This window comes from Anomalospiza imberbis, chromosome 6, assembly GCF_031753505.1.
Source record: "Anomalospiza imberbis isolate Cuckoo-Finch-1a 21T00152 chromosome 6, ASM3175350v1, whole genome shotgun sequence".
Lineage (NCBI taxonomy): Eukaryota > Metazoa > Chordata > Aves > Passeriformes > Viduidae > Anomalospiza > Anomalospiza imberbis.
The window spans coordinates 29,639,671-29,661,297 of NC_089686.1; the positions used below are offsets into that span (position 1 = coordinate 29,639,671).

The 21,627-nt window shown below is 36.8% G+C and overlaps 1 protein-coding gene across 4 annotated transcripts in view; it reads right to left on the reverse strand.

The window, feature by feature from the left end:
• Positions 1-1,564: 1,564 nt before the first annotated feature.
• The window catches only part of DPH6 (diphthamine biosynthesis 6), a 201,321-nt gene continuing 181,258 nt past the window's right edge, over positions 1,565-21,627 (reverse strand). For 3 of the 4 annotated variants that reach the window (XM_068193022.1, XM_068193023.1, XM_068193024.1), the window contains one exon: positions 3,832-4,152. In XM_068193022.1, coding sequence (XP_068049123.1) covers positions 4,037-4,152 — 116 coding nt within the window. In that variant the 3' untranslated portion in view covers positions 3,832-4,036. Of the gene's footprint in view, positions 2,380-3,831; positions 4,153-21,627 lie in introns of those variants that run through there. The other variant, XR_010999964.1, reaches the window with a different exon arrangement.

Consider the following 21,627-nt stretch of genomic DNA (forward strand, 5'->3'; position numbering starts at 1 on the left):
TCTCAGGCAAATCCTAGTCATGAATTAATCCAACAGAAGTCAAATCCAAGAAATTGTGAGCAGTGAATCATCAGTAAAAGGGCACTTGCATGTAACATATGAGTTCAATTCACAGGTACCCAGTCTGTTTTTAAAATTAAAATTTAAAATAGGTCAAAAATATTCAGTGTTCAGATGAAAGTTGAAAAAAGAAGCTTTCAAGATCTCAAGTCTGTATTTTGAATGTTTGTCTAATACATCAACACAGACTGGCTTGCCAGAAATATTAAAATACAAGTAAAAAGATCATAAATTAGTAAATTGTCAAGTATTCTTAATATGTATTCTCATTGCCAGACATTTATAATAGTAAAACCAGGTTACTTAAATAATAAGTGCCAGTTAGTACGCAGAGAGCTCAGAACAGTTGAACTTTAATACAGAGAACAAACTAGGTTTGCTTCAGGAAAGCCATCCTGAAAGAAATAACAAAGATTTAACTTGGACACATGAAAAGTTTCTGTATTTCAGATTTCAGTGTTCATTTATAGAGCTATTACACCATGCAGTAGAAATCTTTTATTAAACCAGTGCACTCATTTATTTGAAATAAAATTTTTTGTTCGGTCACTGTATTTTGATAGACTAGGCTCTGCACATAGACAGGAGATAATGGATTGAACAGGATGTCCTTGAAGGAGAAGAGCTCCTTCAGATTACTTCTCTAATACTCAGGAGACATCCTGCTTCCAGTACTCGTTGCACTTCTGAAGGCTAAGAGGAAAGATGCACCCATGCTATCTGGTGTAACAAATCAGCTCCTGAACTACCTAACTATAAAGCTCACTGGGAAAAAATTAAATAATCTCTTTTTAAAATATCTCAATGTCATTTTAAAATCTATTTAGGAAGATCAGCTCTGGTGCCTTTATAGCAGCTTAGCCATGTGCATTGTAAAGGCTCACTAGTACTGTTGCCATCACTGGGTTTTGAAATGAGTACAGCACAAAGTTACTAAATCAGTTGTGGTCTTACAGAGCCATTTGGTCATACTTTCAAGCAATTAAAGAAATTGATATACAGAGACTTTTAAAAGGAGGCAGGAGACAAAATTTTATGGACACAGAGAGCCATAACAAGACATAGATTATTTTTTGAAAAAAAAAAAAAAAAAGGAAGCAGAGAATATTTGCAACACTTTTAGAAGAAGATTCTAACACTTTTTAAGCAGAGAAATGAAAATTAAAACTTTGGGTTACATTTTTAAAGAAATTTTTCCACCCATTACACAAGGGGTGCTGGAATAAGCCAACATTTTGTGTCATAATAGGCATACAAAACATTTTCCTGCAGGCTTAGTAAAAATCAGAGAAACAGAAGAATTTGTGTGCATACAAAGTCCTCAAAACCAGTGTCTTAGCACATATGGGAATTTGTAGTCTCAAGATTACATCTTGCTGGGGTAATAATTCTGCTGATCTTGCTGTGAAAAAAACCCACAACAAAAAAACACAAAAAACAGCCCCATACCTATAAATTTTGAGTTTTGATGTCTTTCCCACTTTTCACTGTATGTCTTTGTGTGTGGATGTCTGTACCCATCTCCCCACTTCATGTCTTTAGCTACCACTTTGTTACAAAGAAAGTCAAAAAGAGCTCTGCTGAAACATTTTATTCATAGTAGGACCCAGTAATTCTGATGAAAGTACAGCAGCTTAAGGAAGATAAAATGGTGCTATTTCTCTCTATTATAAAAGTCTTAGGCCTCTCTATGACACACTTTACTCACCTACTTTGCATATCAATGTTGCACAAATGGCCTTGTTCATACTTAAAATAGTGTAGACTGAGCTTATCGTTTCAGTCATTCACACCACTCAGAAACTGTTTGAAGTCTTTCTAGGAGAAAAAGTCAGCAAACTCTTCTTTTTTATGCATTCACAGTTTAAACCTGTTGAAGTTCTATTTCTCTCTCAAAAAAAGGAAAAAGTTTTGCTTTCAGTTGAGAGAAAAACAAAAGATCACACTGTTTTTCAGACCAATGCATTCTGTTACCATTTCTCAATGCAGCTCTAATGAGGAAAAAAGCAGGCTAGTTCGAGTCATGAATCTTGTAGGAAGACTTGCAGGAAAAGCTGTTTTCTTTAGGATCAAATATCCTGCCACCTTAAAATATCCAGTACAGTACAAAAGAAAGTAAGATCAACGTATATTTCAGTATTTTTTTAAACTCACGGTGAAAAAAAATGTCTGCAACAGGAGACATGGTGAAAATTATGCCATCTCTTTGGTTTCCATATGCATCAATGAATAAATAAGCTTCATCCTTATCTCTGTGAAAGTACATCTTCTCTTCTTCTCTTACAGTCTATTGTGTCTCTGGCCCATGGACACTCCACACTGAGAGAAATTAAATACTGGTCGTTTCAGGGAGAAGTGAGAAAATGATGTAGCCTTCTAAAAAAGTAGAATTCAAATAAACCAGGCACATCCAGATATTAACAAGCCCTTCTCTGATCGTGGGAAAGGATCAAATGTGTTTAAGTCTAACCTAAAAATGATCCTGAATGCTAATCAACTAATGTATTTGTTAACAGATTCATCCCTCTTTCCTTAAGAAATTTAAGACAACCATTTATTTATACACTGTTATATAAAAGATTCTTTGCCTTGCCCCTTTTAAAAACATTTAAAGATCTGTGAAAAAAGTAATTCTTACTAAAGAAGATGGCAGCTTTGCTATATTATTGGAAGCAATAGTTAGAAACAATAACAAACATTTAATAGTTTCTAATTTCAAGTATTGATCAGCATAGCATGCTGGGCATGTAGAAGTTCTAACAGAGGAGGATCCTCTTATCTTTAGTCTCTTGTTTTATATCAGTTGCTGCCAAGTGCATTTCTGATAGTGGGTAAGAAAATTAAACTGGAGTGCTAAGTCCACCTTACTGTCACCTCAATGTGAATGTCCTGCCATACAGTTGCCTTTTGTGGAGGCATCTCAGATATATGCTGAGGACAGAGAAGGATAACTTGGAGTGCTCGTCTCCTGGTTCCAGTGCTCACATTGTGGAAGAGAAGCAGTAAGAATATATAGATGCAAAATATAGGCAAAGCAAAGGTCTGATACTCGTTCTTGAAGATTTAATTTTGTAGCCTTTGTCTGAAAGTAAGATTTTTCTGCAGTGCATTACTGCTTCAAGCAAAGTTGAAAAGGCGTTCTTTTCTTTACTGACCTTATCTAATGAGTAAAATACCAGTGGTAATGAAATTGACAGGTGCTTCACCTGTGTGTCTGAGCCTGTTTTAGTGAAAGCAGTGGTAAAACTCCTGTTGATTTTCTGCAGAAAACTGAAGCCCGGGGTCTATGATTGGTGTGAATACTGGTAGCTGGTGGTTACCTGAATGTTGGTAGCTCTTTAATAACAGCTGACTACCAGATATAAAACACAAAAATAGCCCTGGATTAGAAAGCAAGGGGCAAATCCTACTGTCTGGCCACCATTTCCATTATTTGTTTTAGTAAAATGTGCGTTCTAAATACCACTCTGAATAATTCTTCCCCAGTAATAGGAAATGGTTAAAATCTGGCCACAAATAAGTTTTTCATGAGTTGGCCTGAGGTGAGTAAATTCCACATAGAATTGAAAGGAATCTAGTCTTTAAAAGAGTGTTGGAGGTAATATTCTAGTTTCACCTCCATCCAAATGATCTAAAGTTATAATTGGTGTGTTGTGACCAGACCTAAATATATCAAAGAAAGAACCAATGTGATCACACCAACTGCATCTCCCAGAAGCCACCTGCTATAACCTGCATACATCTAAAAACAAGTCAGAAAAAAGTACATGATTTTTAAAAGAAAGCTTTATTCTTCATACAAACCTGACTCTGTCACATATCACAAGGCATCATTAACAAGGCAATGCAACTTTGCTTAAATCAAACAATATTGCTTCATGAAAGTATCCAATGGAGTTAGCATCAGCTCTTTTCTTTGTTCTCTCCTGGATGGAATGTATGCGTGTTTTGATATCAACTCATCTCCTTTAAACTGCTAGCTTAGCCAGCATATTATATGAATAACATCTTTGTCAGGTAAATCCACCACAGGTACTAAAATCAGAGCTGGGGTCTTCTCTTCCAAATATTTTTCAAGGTATTCTTGCAGTCCTAAAATAGAAACAAAACAACGAATGAATCCCCCTTGTCTTATTGTGTCCTATCTCTTAAGAATGATTTCTAAATACTTTTCTGAAAATTATTGTGGAGTAGCAATTAACAAAATGAAGTTAAATGCAGCTCTTAAATTTTTATTTTATATAGAAGGAAAATCTCCTACCTCCTTTTTGACTAATTGAGATAAACTTTAGATGTTGCCTAAGGCCAGAATTCAGCAAAACAGTTAAATGCATATTTCTCAACCTTGAGTGAGTGAGTGGTCTGTTGATTACAGATACAGAGAACTGAACTAGAGCAGTAGTAGAAATACCAAAAGGCCAGCTGAAATTCAGTTCTTTGTAATTTTTTGATATTTGGACAATCAGCACATAGTTGTCTGTAAATGAAACTTTTCTCTCAAGTCCCATTGTGGGGCATCAATCAAAAGAGAAGTTAAAGTGGTCTTTTTAAAAACATTATGAACTTAATTTCAATTTGTAATCAATGGATGCATGCCATCTTGAAGACATAATGGAGGAAGTTCAGGAATGGCAATATATATGACTGAATATCTGGAATTACAGTAAGATTCAAACTGCTAAAAATACAGAATCTGGCTACAGGAAGCTCTAAAGGCACTGGTATATGTGGCAGAAGTTTGCAAATTTAAAAGTCCATTACAGGAACAGAATTAATAATTGAGAAGATCTAATTACAGTACAGAAGAAAAGTAAAGAATGGAAAATTTAAACTTGGCATCAAGACACTCTTGGTTGTGCTCAGCCTCAGTGAACATGCTGGAAATCAAGACACAAAACCCTAAAGAAAACTACCGAAAACCCGCTGAATGACCCACAAAAGTCAGTTTCCTAATGACAAGGTATAGCCCGCAAAGGTTCTTGTTTCAATAACGTATTTCTGTCAGCAGCTTCTGGGATTATGGCAATTCTTTATAACACTAAGCAATCTTGGCTAGAAAGGGTGTAAAGAGGGCAGAACTTGCAGACTGTCAGAGCTTTTTTTTTTTTGGCGTCACTGCCTGTGAAACTGCGAATAGGCAGTTCAGTCAAAGTGTTACCTCATCCAGGATAAAACAGGAATTTTGCAATTGTATTCACTGAAGCCAAAACTCCTCTCTTTTTATCTAGCAGCAGTAGCACAAATTAATGTAATAATGGCAATGCTGCCTACAAAATATTGCAAAGACAGCACCAGTCTTCTGAAATTCTGCTGGTTTCCTTTTGTATTGGCATCATTGACTTTGGAGGTGAAGACAGACAAGGGAGAGCCAAAGATCAACAGCCACCTCAAAGGTCAAAGGACTTCTTCATCTGGTGTGCAAACAGGAACTCATTCTCTGTATTACAGATATTCAGCAGTGACCTGGTAATTAACTATCAACTAGCATTTTTCTTGAAAATTTTGACCTCAGAAAACTTTATGGCTATGCTGAATCAGAAGGCTTTAAGTGGAAGGGGCAAAGACAAGGCACCTTAAAATCACTGATTTCACCCTATTAAAATCACATTTATTTTTTTAATCAATTAAAATTGTGAAAATACAATTTGAGACGTTAGCATTTTATGCACAGACTTAAAAGCTGTGAATCAGTGCTAAAAGCTACCATAACAAGTTCTCATTTTAAAGGGAGAATTTTAAAGTGGGGTTCCATTCTTTGGTGGGTTTGAGGTGGCCAATATTTTGGCCAAAATAATCATATTTACATTTGAATGCGCCCTAGTGGCCTTGCTTGCCAACCAGGAAGAGCCACCTTTCCTAAAGACCAGTGCCTTTTTTATTGCCAGTGCCTATATGTATAAATGAAATGTGGATAACAATCTGGGACATATGCCTCTAAATATTTTACTGTATTTACAAATCAATTAGTTTGATATGAAAGCAGTGCAGCTTAGATGTGCATATTTATATACTTAAAAATTGTGGTTAAAGTCTGCAAGCTTCCCCTAAAAAGCAGAGATTGGGTCTTCTAAAACAGTAAAATTGTACTCTAAGGTCTCACAGAAGACAACATACAATTAGTAGATCTGTGGCAACCTATGAAATTACAGCAAACTAAAAAAATTGACAGCTATATATTTTACCTGCTATAATAGGTTACTCTACATATTCCAATACTAATTGTATATTCTTAATGATGGGAAATTAATAAAGACACTATTTATATTTTTTTACTCATTCAAAATATGATTTTAGATAAATAAGAGCCTTGGCCATGACTATTTTCTAAATAAGTAACTCTTTGATTACAAAGATTTTCAAAAATGTCCTTCCTGTTATATCATATATGGGAAATTCTTGCACAGCTGTATGCCATACTTACAAAAGTTGATTTTAAAATCAAAAACAAGTAAAGGACAAAGGGTTACAATGAGTGTGTTTACCAGAGGTTTATTAGTGGCTATAGATGACTTATGACAGTCTTACAGTTATTTAAACTGCCCTGATACAGGATGTTTAGGTACAAGCAAAACCAGCTGATTATCAAGCGTCAAATAAGTGGTGTACATTGTGGATCTTTTCATTTCCTGTGAGAGTCCACACACTAATTATGCTAGCCACGTTGCAGCACACTTGCAGTTTTATGGAGGCCACCCAGGGACTCCTGAGGTAACAGAAGTCAACAGGGAAACATGAAGGAAGTATCTCAAAGAAATTAAGGGGTGTTCCTCTAGGAAGCTGACACAGCTGACAGCCCAGCTGAGGTGCCTTTACACCAACACATGCAGCATGTAAACAGGAAAAGCTGGAAGACACCATGCTGCCTGACATCCATGTCCTCGTTGCCATTACAACACAGCTCAAGGTGGGCCCATGGGAATATCCTGAGATTTAACAATTCCAAGTGCAAGGTGCTGCACCTGGATTGGGACCACCCCTGGTGTCAGTAAAGGCTGGGGATGAACAGATGGAGAGCAGCCCTGCCCAGAAGGACTTGGGGGTGCTGGTGGGTGAGAGGCTGGACATGCCCCAGCCATGGGCACTCCCAGCCCAGAGAGCCAAACGTGTCCTGGGCTGCATCCAAAGCAGTGTGGGCAGCAGGGCCAGGGAGGGGATTCTGCCCCTCTGCTCTGCTCTGGTGAGAGCCCACCTGCAGTGCTGCATCAGCTCCGGGGTGCCAGCACAGGAAGGACATGGAGCTGCTGGAGTGACTCCAGAGAAGGGCCACCAAGATGATCAGAAGGATGGAGAACCTCTCCTACAAGGAAAGGCTGAGAAAATTTGGTTTGTTCAGCCTGGAGAAGGCTTCAGTGTGACCTTATTGTGGCCCTCCAGTACTTAAAGGGACCATACCAGAAAGACGGAGAGGTACTGTAGTGACAGAACAAGGGGGAAATGGCTTCAAACTGGAAAAGAGTAGGTTTAGATTAGACATTAGGACAAAATTCTTTACTGTGTGTGGTGAAGCACTGGAACTGATTGCCCACAGAAATTGTGGATGCCCCAGCCCTGGAAGTGTTCCTGGCCAGGTTGGATGGAGCACAGGACAATCTAGTCTAGTGAAACATGTCCCTACCCAAAGCAGGGGGTTTGGACCTGCTCAAAGCAGGTGAACTTCCTCCTGCTAGATGGATCCCCTTGCTCCCAAATAATCCACAGAAATTCAGGGAGCAGGTTCCATATGAAGTGTCTTCCTGCACTACTATATATATATATATTTTTTAACCTGGGTGCAGCTGAGGAGTATGGACATATCTAAAACTTAAAAATGAACAAAATTTATTCAGTGTCTTCTGGCATTAGCATCTATTTATGCCATCACTTTGTGAAGACAGGATACTGAAATCAATACTTTGATGATTTCTCATGCTGACTTAGCACCCCTTCCATATAGTATGGCCCAAACTAAGAGTGTAAGCTATTGTTTTTAAAGGTAATTTTCATACTAGGTAGAAAAAGCAGTGCTCAGAGGGCTTCTAAAGAATCATTCCAAAAGACTAGGAGGTGATTGCTAAATCTTTGCTGTTACTGGCCTCAGCTGGATTTAGGCAGTATCAGGTGAGGCTAGAGAATCCATTTATGCTTTTCAAAATCAGGTCCCTGTTATTGTTGCCATACTCTTGCTTCACTGTATATCTGCAGGGGAGTAGTAATCTAATAGCTCATATGAAAAAGGAAAATGGTAGCAAAAAGGAAAATGGTAGCAAGAAGGAAGATCACATTTAGCCCAGTACATAAAAAATCACTTTCATATTACTTCTATCTTTCCTTCACTTTTTAACCAAAATATATTGTTACATTGCTTAGAGCAGGTTTTAAATCCCTGAGCTAATAAAGCTCCATTGCTTCTGCTGCAGAGATCTGACATGCAGCATGTATTTTGAAAAGATGCATCAGAGGGGATCAGGTTCCTAACAGTTGACTAAGAGTTCCAGTCCCAAAAGATCTGCCCCTGGTGTGCAGAACACTTAACCCTTCGACCAGTACCAACATGACTATTCACAAATTATTGATGTCCCTAAATCCCTGGCAGATTGCAGACAGTTCTTCTCTCCCTTGAAGCCAAAGCATATGGTCACTAATGAGATGGATTAAAAATACATATACACATTCAGGGCTTTGCCACATGAATGTAAAGCCACAGAAATGTTAGAAGGTGATTGAACTGGACTGAACACTGTTAAATACACGATTAGCTTGTTATGGATCATTTCCATTGATCTGTATTCAGTTTCACAGCATAGTTTAATTAAAGCTGTCTGGAACAAGCCTCTGCCTTAAATGATCAGGCAGTGCAATGAAAAGGTGAAACACGAGGAACTGGAGATACCCCTCTCTTTCTTAAACATCCAGCTGACTGTCTCTGTGGTGTCCAACCAGAGCAAGAACAGAAGCTGTGCTTAAAAATATTGTCTGTTTTTACAGTCCAGGGTTTTTCACATATTTTTCTCAATATAAAATGATGTAGTGGAATATAAGATTTGGGAAAAAATCTGCATAGTTTGCTTGCATCATTGCAAATAATGCCTTTCTAGCCAAAATAAAATCAAACCCAGTAAACAAGAATATAATGTTGGAATATAAAAGGGAGTCACCTGGCAAAATATGATTTTGTGCTGATTTTTTTTTTCTGCAACTATAAAGATTTTAAATCACAATATGGGTATTTTTCACAGTCCAATGCTTGGCTTTTCATGTGGTGCCTTATGCTTATTGTTACTGTTCTTGATGACATTATCTCACGTTGGTCACTGTACTTTTAAGGGACTGGTTTTTCAAAACTGATGTAAGATCCTTCATGGAATACTGATGATGCACTTCAGTCACTCTGGCCTAAGATATTTATCTGATTACAAGTTAAGCAGTTGCTTTGAATTGCAGGGGAAGTCTGTTACAGCCATGATAGATGAGACAAATGACCAGCAGGAGTTTGGATAAGGCTGTGAAACCACTTCAAACCTGTGATTTCCTATGGCAGTCCTTGGAACTGTGACTATAAAACAACTTGTGTTCTTTGCTACATAATTTTCATAACATAATCTGTGTGGTTGAGATTTTTTAAACTCTGTCTAGATTTCTCTCCCTTCTTTCAATGACAATTGATGAATGAGTTTTCCTGTTGAATGGTAAATACACAATAACATTTGTTAACAAAAAATGTAATTGGTGTAATTTAGACTTCAAAAAAATCCCCAGATTTACTGATTCAGGCCTATTTGTAAGTTTACATACCACAAATTAAAAAAAAAAAAAATACAGAGGGAATGATGGTTGTGTTTACAACTCAAGTCATATGCCCGGTCAGCTGCCAAGGCAGACAGATCTGCATGTCTCTATCTGCAAACAGTTCTTTCATAAAAACCTATCTCCAAGAATTCCTTACATGGACCCATCTATACTGGCAGACTTCTTCCTTCTCCCACTAAACTAATTTTAGTTGTATTAATGAAAATACCTTTTTCATTTAACCACCTAACAGATGAAAATACAGCCTATACTGAAAGTACTAAGGCCATTGTTAGCCATTCTCTTTCAGCTTGTTCCTAATACTGGAGAACCATTTTAGATTATTGCAATCTCTTTTGTCAAGGATACAGTTATTAAGATCCAGACTGATAGGACTCTGTCACTTTGGACATAGAAAGAGGGCAACACTTCCCCCAGCAGAGCATTCACCAAGAGAAATAATAGAATCATTAAATAGTTTGAGTTAGAAGGGACCTTTAAAAGCTCATCTAGTCCACCCCCCTCCCCTGCAATAAGCAGAGCCATCTTCAACCAGATCAGGTGGTTCAGAGCCTCATTCAAACTGACCTGAAAAGTTTCCAGGGATGAGACATCAATCACCTCTCTGGGCAACCTGTTCCAGTGTCTCACTGCCCTCATTAAAAAACTCCCTCATATCTAGTCTGAATCTACCCTCTTTTAGTATAAAACCATTACCCCTTGGATAAGGGGTACACTGTCACTACAAGCCCTATTAAAAAGTCTCTCTTATTTTCTAATAAGCTCCCTGTACATATTGAAAGGCCAAAAAACAATCTCCCAAGAGCCTTCTACAAGCTAAATAACCCCAACTATCTCAGTCTTTCCTCACTGGAGAGAGATGTTCCACTCCTCTGAACATTTTTGTGGCCCTCCTATGGACCTACTTGAACAGGTCTATGTCTTTTTTGTGCCAAGAGAAAAATCTGCTATAAAGAGAATACTAGTGCTCTGTTACATTTCACTGCTAGTCCTGTTTGTGCAGTGGACTTCTTGTCCCTTTGGAATCTATCCCAAACCTAAAAGTTCTAGCAATGTTTTTAAGCAGGCTACAGTGAAAACATAATGAAGGTTGCTCTAGGCTTGATGGATACCCAGAGGAGTTGTAGCAACTCTTCCTACAGCTGAGCAGATGAAAAGAAATGGGGAAAATGAGCTGTGTTTCCCTGCATACCATACTGATAACTCCTGCTCTCAGATTTATTGAGGAGAAGATGTGAGCAAAAAAGGCAGCAGTCATGGACCTTACTGTTCGTGTGAGATACAAGAAAAAGGAGTGATTGGCTTATCTTAAGCCACACCAATAAGTCAGTCGGGATACCTGAACTCTGTACGACCACCAGCAGCAAGAGGAGAGGGACAGCTGGTATGAAATGATAATCTCTGAAGGAACTCAGATTCTGCCTCTTCCCCTCCCAGCCTCTCAATCCTCTCTGTTCCTCTGTTTCAACAGGAAGGTGTGGGAAAGAAAAATGGCTCACTCACAAGCAGGGAAGGCATGAACATTTACAGGACCCCCACTTTTCTAGAGCTGAGTCACTTGGCTGAGTAACTGTACAAGTCTTTTTAGACTGTAGCTCATGCATTTTTTTAGCATCTGAAAGAAAATTAGTAGACAAAACAGTTATTTTTAGTATTGGTTTGATTGTGGGCCTGTCAGCCTTGGTGATGCATCTCTTTTATCAAGCTGCCACAGTATCTTGTTTTGTTTTCAGAGCGAAGTTTGATTAAAGACCAATTTCAGAAAAGTTACTCACTGTGGGCGTTAATTAGTGCTTCCTGGCCTCTGCGGGGTTTATCTTATGATCTGTTTCACTTACTAAACCCTGTAATTCAATTTACATGAAGATGGGAATGAAGCAACCCCTTTCTATTCTTCTGAAGGCTTCTGTTTAAATCAGTCCTGAAAGAAACCCTCTCCTATCATTCCCTAATAAGGAATTCTAGTTTCTAGCTTTTTAAAATCAAAATTAAAGCAATATTTCACATCTATAATGACTTTTCAACTAATGAACTGAGAAAGACCTTCAGAAGGGGGTAGGTAAATTTCAGGAAGCCTTTGCTTCTAAATAGTATTTTCAGTGGTGCCCAAGTTTACTTAGAAAAAACTGATAATCATATTTTTCTCTTCCTCTGCATCTTTCTGGGATTGGAGCATTGTCATTCTGTAGGAGAAGGTCGCTTGGGTTGCCCTCCTCCTCTCTCATTAGCAGACAAGAAAAGCCTTTTGTCTTTCTGAAAGCAAAAGGCCAGCTACTAGGTCAAAAAGGTAGCTGATAAAGATAGACTTAATAGTACTAGCAGGTAAGAAGTAGCAGGTGGAAATGAAATTTATAACATAATATAGGTAAAAATTGGAACTACTGAATAAAATTAATGACAAAAAATGCCATTGGGGTACTATGCGAATACAAGCAGACCAAAAAAAAAAAAAAAAACCAACCCAAAAACAGTCCAAAAGAAAACCTGACTCAGGTACATTGAGGATTTGAAACTAGATTGAATAAAACATGAAACCAGTACTAAAGAGACCAAACCTGTGAAAGAGAAGATGACCTAAAATGGTCTTTTTTTTATAGTAGACAGCCTGCACAGGAAAACTGAGTCTGGGTGAGGCAACATATTCAAGCAGAGTTCATGGACATTGCCATCCTAAAACATCCTCTTCCAAGTACACATTCTGTTTTGAACTTCCTCCCAGATTTTGAAACCTAAACTTCATCCTAGGTGTCCTAGGTGTAGTATGGACTTAGTCTGGTAGGGATGCTTCCTAAAGTGGTACAGTGTGACAGATACACTAGAAATGCTGAGAAGAAAAGGAAATAAGGCAATGATAATCATAAAATAGATTAATATTTACAACAATTACAATTTCAGGCCGAAATGCCATCCCTAAAACAGCTATAAGCCACCCAAACTTTAGTAGCTACCTTTCAACGTGCACACATTACAAGTCCAATTAGGTATGTTATCACGCACATCAACGGCAAGTTGCAGAAATAAATGTGACTCTTTTAAAGATAAAGAAATGTTGTTGAGCTCCTCCATGTATTAGTTAGGGCTGTTTCTCAATAGAAAGAATTAAGATTTGGCTTCCATAGCAATTCTTTCAAGCTGCTGGCTACAGTTTAGAAAATAGCAGAACATGAAAACTCATCACTGTGTGTTTTCCATTGTTCTGGTTTTAGTCCTGTCCTATACACAGACTGAGAATCGGCCTATACAAGGTTATAAATGTGCACTGTTTAAAATGTCATTAGCCTTCTGCACTAAATAAAGAAACACTTAAGCATGCCCTTCCAATACTCACATTGAGGTCTAAATATAATTTCAAAGAAAAGGGAGGACTGAACTTTCCAAGTACAATCACTCAGAGAAGAACTTATGCTTTTTCTAAAACCATGACAGAGTGCAAAGATCACAAGCCTGTTTTCCCTGCATGCTATCCTTCAACCCTGTAATCATCCAGTCTCTTTATGGGGTGGATGGTTATTGAATTTGTATGCCAGCTGTGTCCAGAATCTCTGGGGAAGATGGGCTGTAATGACACCAAGCGGGGAAGAGTGATGAATGGAGACAGATTATTACAAACATAGGAAGCAGTAAGGACCCATTTTTCAGTAGGCATTTAAGAATGCACTTCACAGTATGTGTATGTACTTGTTTGCTCATATAGTCTCACCTGAATGTGCTCATGTGGGCAGGTAGAACCACAGGATTCACTAGAGGCTCACACATGTTTTGGTTGACTCTAAATCAGATAAACATGTACTTCATTTTTTTCCCCAGATTAGTTGAAAATTTGGTGTGAAAATGATCAACTGCAACAGCACATGTGCAATAACTATGGTACTTGGTTTTTCACCCTTAGGTCAAATCACAGCTACTGACTCTTGGCCCATAGTCCAGGAGCACGAGATGGGCAGATTTGCAAGCTGTAGGACAGTTGGTTGCTGTGCCCTTCAGGTAGGGTTGGGGACACTGGTGGGGCAGTGTGTGTAGGAAGCCCGGCTGTGCCTGCTGGTAATGCAGGAACTTTTATCTCCAGGGCCTGTCAATCTGGCACCTTTCACAAGTGTTAAATTCACTTAAGTATATTTTTTAAGAAGCTGTCATGAGACATACTGAAGCAAATATGTCCTTCAGTGGTTACACATGGACTAAGTTGTAACAATGTTTGTTAAGTGCTTTGACATCCCCAAGTGATATGTTTGGTACAGCTTCCACATTTGTTCGTTTATTGAAGTCTGATAAATAATCTTCCAAACCAGTGGGTTAAAGAAATACCTGACTGGACACAGTGCATCCAAAAGGCAGGACAACAAAGAGATGTTTATATAATTAGAGGACACCACATACATCTGCTGGTAGGAGAATTTAGTCTCTGAATAATAGAAAAGCTTTCTGAAAGATGTGGTAAGTATCTTTCAATTTGGTACAGAGAAGATTATGTGATACTTGCTTTATGTCAAGTTAAGCTGTGATCATTTAAAATAATACTGATGGAATAATTGTTTTCAGTTTCTAGGCCAGATTCACAACAACTATAAATGGTAGCTATGCTAATTTACACCTGCTGAGGAGATTGCATGGTAGATTATATATTTATATATAGTATCATGTGCAAACTAATGCAGTTATTTCTAACGTTTACCATTGTAAAGAATTCTGAAACTTTAAATCAATCTCCTGCACTAATGTAAACAGTGTATTCTAACAGAAACATATATAAGTGCACTGAACATATTAAATACATTATTCGGTCGATGAAGATCATTCATATTGATCCAGGTCTGGCTTCACAGCAGTTTAATCAACGCTGCCTGGAAGATGTAACAGAGTGGTCATGGCATTCACTGCCTTTTGTGCCGAGTGAGTCAACAAATGACTAAAATTTCATTACTGCTGCAACTGACAACTTATGCAAAATTAGCCAGAGCAGGCTTAAAAAAGGGGTAGATCAGTATTTAGAGGTGGAACAAAACCCAACTTCTGTTTTAATGGGGAAATTGCACTGTCAGAGCTTGCTGATGATCCACCCAGAAATTTGTGGGCTCTTGATAGCCCCACTATTTACTTCCTCTTGATCTGGCAGATTTACATTAATTGGATTTTTATCCTGTATGGCAGTGACCCAAGATATCAGTACTCTCTTACTCCCTACAGCCAAGGAACAAAAAGACAGAGATGAAAGTCTTTTGTTCCTTCTTGTGGCCTCCAAGGATGACAAATAAATCTCGATGCTAGTGCTTCCTGTGTAATATGAGCTCATAGTTTGTTACGGAATTGGGAACAGGAGGCTTGGGAGAGTCATTCAGCTGTGTCAGCCAACAGCTAAATGAAAGAAAAAGGGCCTGCAACTTGGCCACATAGTGATCTGAGCTGCAAGTAATTTTTGCTCTAACTCGAAGTTATTAATAGCATAATTTACAAAAGCCTTCAGCAAGACTTACATCAGGCACTAAATAAACACTAAATAATAGACAAAGTCTACCAGCAAGAGTTTACCATTAACACAAAAAACCTGAAAGCCAAAAAAGGAACACAGGACAGGTAGGAAACTGAGCCATAGAAAACAGTGGAAGAATTACATTATTTATTGAGGTAATTTGTAGAAAAGCCAACAACTGATCCGAAATGCTGACCCAGCATACACCCCTTCTCTTGAGAGCGTACCACAGTGAGGACACACAAACAACAATACAGTGGCAAAGAACTCAATCATCCTTTTGCTTGGGCTGCTCTTGGATGTCTGGAAATTAAAATCACAGTCCCAGAAGAGCAGTGCTCTGTTGTTAAACAGCTTCACTGCTTAAAGGCCTCTGCTCTTCTTCCACCACCAGTAGGTGAGGTTGTTTACTGGTTGTTTGAAAGCTACCTGTGGACTTTGTGACAAAATAGTCTATTACATCTCTCATAAGTCTATACATCTAACTGTATTATGATTTCTTACTAAACATTGCTATGTATTTTATACCACAGTGTATCATGAGTCTGCAATAAAATTATCACACAAATATTTATCTTTTTAAAAAAGAAGATTGTTTCTTCACCAAATACATGGTCTCAAACATCTGTTTTTAAAAAAATCCCAAAAACTTATGTAGAATGCCTTTTGGGAATACACAAACTGCAGTGTAACTCATATTTTGTGTGACAGGTAAAGTACACAGTGTAGCCCAGCAGTAAATGAAAAAAACTGCCCAGATCTGGTCTATTGCTTGGAGATTTCAGGTTCACCCAGGTGGATCAGCCCCTAGACCCATCAGGTGGGCCAGGACCCACAGGTGACCAGTTAGTCAGCAGCACTGACAGCTCCTCTGCTGGATTACTGGTTCTTTTGACAGCTATTTCTGATTCTGGAGCCTTAAGCTACATTTCCATTAAGAACTATGCTAGCTCAAAGAGATAGTGGATTAATGAAATCGAAAATGCTCAGAAGAAAAATGTATGTGGTGCTTTAACCACTTTTAAGAAGCATGAAGTGCAAGTGATGGAAGGGCGACCTTTATCTTTTCTATCAACAAAAGCCCAACCTCTCAGGCACAGTGAGAACATAATTTATCCTTGTGCTTTGCTGTGTTTCAAGATGTGATCTTTAAACAGCATGAGATCTGTTTTTAACAATTTTACAGTACAGGTAGAGAGAAATAAATTGTTTAAGAAGAGATGTCAGTTTTAAAGTAAAGCTAAGAGGTCCACACAATCCTCTCTTTGGTCAACACTGATACTTTATGTCTTGGGCCTTAATTTCTCAGGGAATTTCATACCTGGAACATCATCACTAGAGTGGTCTTACCAGTATTTCCTACTCTACATTAGCTGAATGAGTTGGCTTTTCTTTTTAAAACACTTCTCTTGCAAGGTGGTTTTTCAATTACACCACTACTAGGAAGATTCAATAGAATGAGGACATCACCTCCTTTTCTCTTTTGAAGAAAGCCGATTTTGGTAGAAAAGAAGGCAACAAAATATGCTCTGCCTAACTGAATTTCAGCCAAATCACTCTGCAGGGTAAAGAAAACTAATTGGCAACCAGCTACAAGAACACCTGGGGTCATTACAAGTCCCAAAAAAATCTGTTAAAATCAAAAGATTAAACAGGAAAATGCTAAAGGAGGAGGATGACCACTAGGATTATTAATCACCATCATTTAATCAGTTTCATTTTTGACATACCAGGAGTAAAGGAGCAGAAGAAAAATTAAATGGTTCTTATAATGGAACTTAATTCTAAATATATTTGTTTCCCTTTGTAGTTACTAATTTTGGTAAATCTAGCACTTTCAAATGGTACTATTATAAATACAGCCAGATTCAAAGTTATTGGTACATTCTTTAGTAAAGCATAGCACTAAAGAATAAAATACTATTCTACCTGCTTAAAATAAAAACTTGGTTATCCATTTCCTTCAGAATCCTAGCTTTCCCTCAGGGGAAATCTGGAAATTTTAAATACACTGATCCTTTGCTTTGCCACAATTCTCTCTTTTTGACCTCTTACATATTTTTTGTCTGCTGTCACATTTTTGATGATTTGTTTTTAAATTATAAATCTGATTTTAGATTCATTTTTCTTAAACTATTTGCCGCAATTCCTTACAAAAATCTATATGCAGTTTCATTTTTAAGGCCAACGAAGGATTTACAATATGCTAAACTGGGCAAAAATTCTGTACTAATCAGCACAATATATTTTATACTACATCACAATAATTTTTTCTGTCTCCACATTGATATAACTTTTTCTGCTTTTTACAATGGTTTACAGCTTAAATAATTTAATGCAACAGTTGTTATATTTTTATTGCAAGCTTATAAAATTTGCATAGTAAGTCTCTTGCATGCAATATATTAAATAAAGAAATGACAGAGAAGAAGGGGAACTGATGATTACTAAAACTATAATTCAGGTTCTGAATGTGTCATAAAGTGCTTCTGGCTCACTTGTGTTCTGCACATCTTGTCAAAGTTCCTCAGATGAACCACCTCATCATATTCAGTTCTTGCCTGTTACTCCAGTGTTGATATAGGTAAAACAATGATTTCACATTTCAGTCAATGCATTGATGAAGGGATGGTCAAGGAGAAAGGGCACCTCATAAAGATCCCAAGGGCAGGAATGCCATTGCCAGCTATGCCATTGAGTTGCTGGAAGACCCTGGGCAATTTATTTGGCTTCATGAACATGTATAGAGCTATGCTTCATTTAATTTTGCAAATGTTTCAGTGGAGAATAGACATGCTCCTTAACTGTAAGGCAGGACCTTTCTGTCTCATGTTTGTGTTTCTAAGCAACTGAAATACTTGATCCTTTGTAAAATAAAACTCCAGATTTCATACTTCCATTTTGTAGAATAAAAAAAGTACTTTCCTGTCTTTGTGAAATGCTTTGAGATCTCTTGATGAATAATTGTTACTGCTTTAGTATATCTAAGAGCTTATGTAAAACATGCTGCTTTAACAAGACTCTTTAAAATTATGTTTTACATTAGATACCCACTTTAAATATTTTTACAGACACAGTTCTGTCCATCTCTACAAAGTAGGTCACTGTATATCCTGTATATCCACAAGAACATATAAGTCTGCTACTTCTAAAACCCCTTTGCTGATAGCTTACCTAAAAAAAAAAATAGTGATCTAAATTTATGTCAGAAGTAAATTTTACATACTTGGAAATGCTATATGCATTTCTATTTCAATTTCCATCTTTCTATTTCTGTAGTTATTCATATTTTTGAAACTCAGAATAAAAATTTAAACTATCTGTTGTATAGATTCTAAGGCAAGGCTTGATAAAAACATCCAGAAGATATTTCTGATGGCTTGGCCCAAAAATACATAATTGATTCCCATAAACTACTTACCTGTGTAGTCTTAATGTTGCTAATGAAAGGACTCTTTGTCTAGATGATTAAGATTTCTGAGTAGAAAGGTTTGTGACCTCTAAGAGATACAACATAGACAGCTGAGAAAAGAACTTACTAACATTTCTTTTTTTAGAAAAATATGGTAAGAGTGCAGATATATGGAGATTAATTTCTGAATTGTGTTGCTATGATTTCAGCCCTTGCCTACATGAATCACTGATTTTATAGAGTGAAGAAACACAGATGCCTGCATACGCTCTGAGATCTTTGGTTTTTGTTTGATGCTTGAATGATGCAATGTGAAAATGAATAATGGAAATAAAATCAGCACTGAACTCCTAGATTAAGCAGCAAGACTTTTTTTTTTCCTCAAAATATAAAGTGAAAAATAAAACTTGGAAGACAAGTATGCCTATGAACTTGAAAAACTTTGAGGAAAGCACCTAGAGGATTGCATCTCAGTTTCATTTGATGGCTACCTTTTTCCTTCTCTTTAAATATCTTAGCTATGATGTTTACCTTTGCATGTTTGCAATTATAAAGGAAAGGAATTATAAATTATAAAGAAAATTATTAGCTCAAGTAACCTGTATTATGTAGTGGATTTTAAGAACTAGATTAAGCTCCCTCACTCCAGAGATGGATGCATGCTTAATTGGTTGAATAGTATTTGAGAAGTGATGAAAAATGTGCTGCATGTAGTGTTCTAATTTCTGTTTGTTGCCCATCAAACCAGAAATCTATTCACCAGAATACTGTTTCCAATAGAATGAGACAAACTGTGTATCTTTTGCAAAGTATTCAATAAGGGTGGGCATACTAGGAATAAATCATTTGGAAGGTAGGAAAAACTTCTAAGTAATAAACAAGAAAGCATCCTTGTAATCTGAATCATTAACTCCTTAGTTCCAGCCTAAACAGACAAATCAAGATCACAAAATACCTAAAGAATGAGCTAACTTCCATATAGAAATGTCTAGAAGGCATCCATTACTATTGCTGCTTTTCCATACAGCAGACAGTGAAATCAATATGCTACATTGGTTCAGTAAATTTGTCTCTTAACAAGTTAATAAAACAGTGATCTCCACATAGTCTTTCCATCAAACTTTCATAGAAAAAGATGAGAATATTAAATGTGCTAAGATAGGGAAGATCTGCTCCATTTGCACTGCAATGATAATCTTTTACAAAAGAGGATTTTTATTATTAATTCTTTGCCTTCTGGGGATATTATAATTTCCTAGAATGTAAAAATGCCTTAAGCACAGCAATTTGCTGAGCTAGACTGAATTTCAGGATATTTCAAATGAGCAGATAAACAACTGCATAATAAGCAATTATTAGATCAAGACTGTACAGTACAGATATAGCAGTGAACCAGCCAATGGACAAGCAAGTAGCAGATACTGCTTTTAAAACTAAGAGTTAGTGATGCTTTGACATACATCACAACATTTCTGTTAAGAATTAAATACCCTACTACTTATTTTTTCTTTAGAAATGCAGATTATTTTTTCAGTCAAATCCTAGGGGTCTTAATCATTGGACACATCCCTCTGCATATGAATAATAAGGAGTTTACAGGCTGAACATAACTCATGTGCTAAAAGTGATTAGACTATTTTTTTTTTTAATTAAATAGTTACAAATCAATTGTATAAGCATGTTAAAACCTAGTATATTCTCAAGCTTTGAATTCTGCAGCTCCTGAAGGAAATATATTATCTTACTAAATAAAGAGTCAGATACACTACAGAAAAGTCAAGTGTAAAATTAATGCAATTTATATGGCTACCATGTTTTTAGGACCTGGGTATTCTTATACAAAATTTTGTCTTGATGTTTCAGCACACATCTACCAAAATGATTTGTTCATTGAAATGAATGATACAATTCATACACTCAAAATTACTCTTTTAATTCTGACTTTTCTGCATCTATGAGGACTACTTTAAAAGAATTTACGGTGATTCATTAGTATAAGTCATACTCATTAGTATGAGTGTTGCAAAACCATTTCTAAAATAGGAAAATTCAAATCCAGTAGTTTGCACCAAAACCAGATTTTGTTTTAAATTTAGGATGAAATTATTTTTATGTAATTTAACAGTTTAAAAGCTAAACATCTGATGAAGAACAGGCCTCTGTTCCAAAAGATTATTAATCCCATTTCAAAATACAATGAAGGGTCCCTTGGAGCTGTCTGTCAACCAACACAAAGAACCTAGTTTATTAGGTTAAACAAAATAGTTAGCTACTTTTAGGCAGTTAGACAAAATTGATCTTATCTGAGCTGTCCAGGCAACTGTGAATTGCATCACTCTTTTTTATAACAGCAACAAAGAATTTAAATAGGCTTCTGGTTAAATGAGTTATTACTGCAAACAACTTCATTGCACAGTTCCTTACATTAAATGGTCAGCTAATCCTTCCTAGTTTAAATTCTTCTGCACTGGTTTTCCAGTCTCAAAACATCAGCTTCAAGTAGAAATTTCACTGATGTTCATAAAAGGCAATAAAGTTAAAATGCAACACTTGTAACAGCAGAATGATTTAGACGTACTTTATTTAGAGACATATTACAATCTCTTAGTCTAGTAAACTTTAACTCATCGTTCCCATTGCTCAGAAGAATTTAATTTTAAAAAGATGCAGAATACAGAAGTTTGCCACTCAGTAATTCTGGCTTGGAAGATGTTTTAAAGGAAATAGATTAGAAGCAGTTATAATCAGAAAAGCAACAATATAAACTGGAAGCTTCTTATTCAGATCTGCTACTTTTCAGTCTGCATTTCCTCTTATGTTTGCAACTGTGAGAACATTTCAAAACCCTTTTGAAAGGGACTGGTCTTCAAATCTGTCATGGCTGCAGGGCTAAATTTAGACT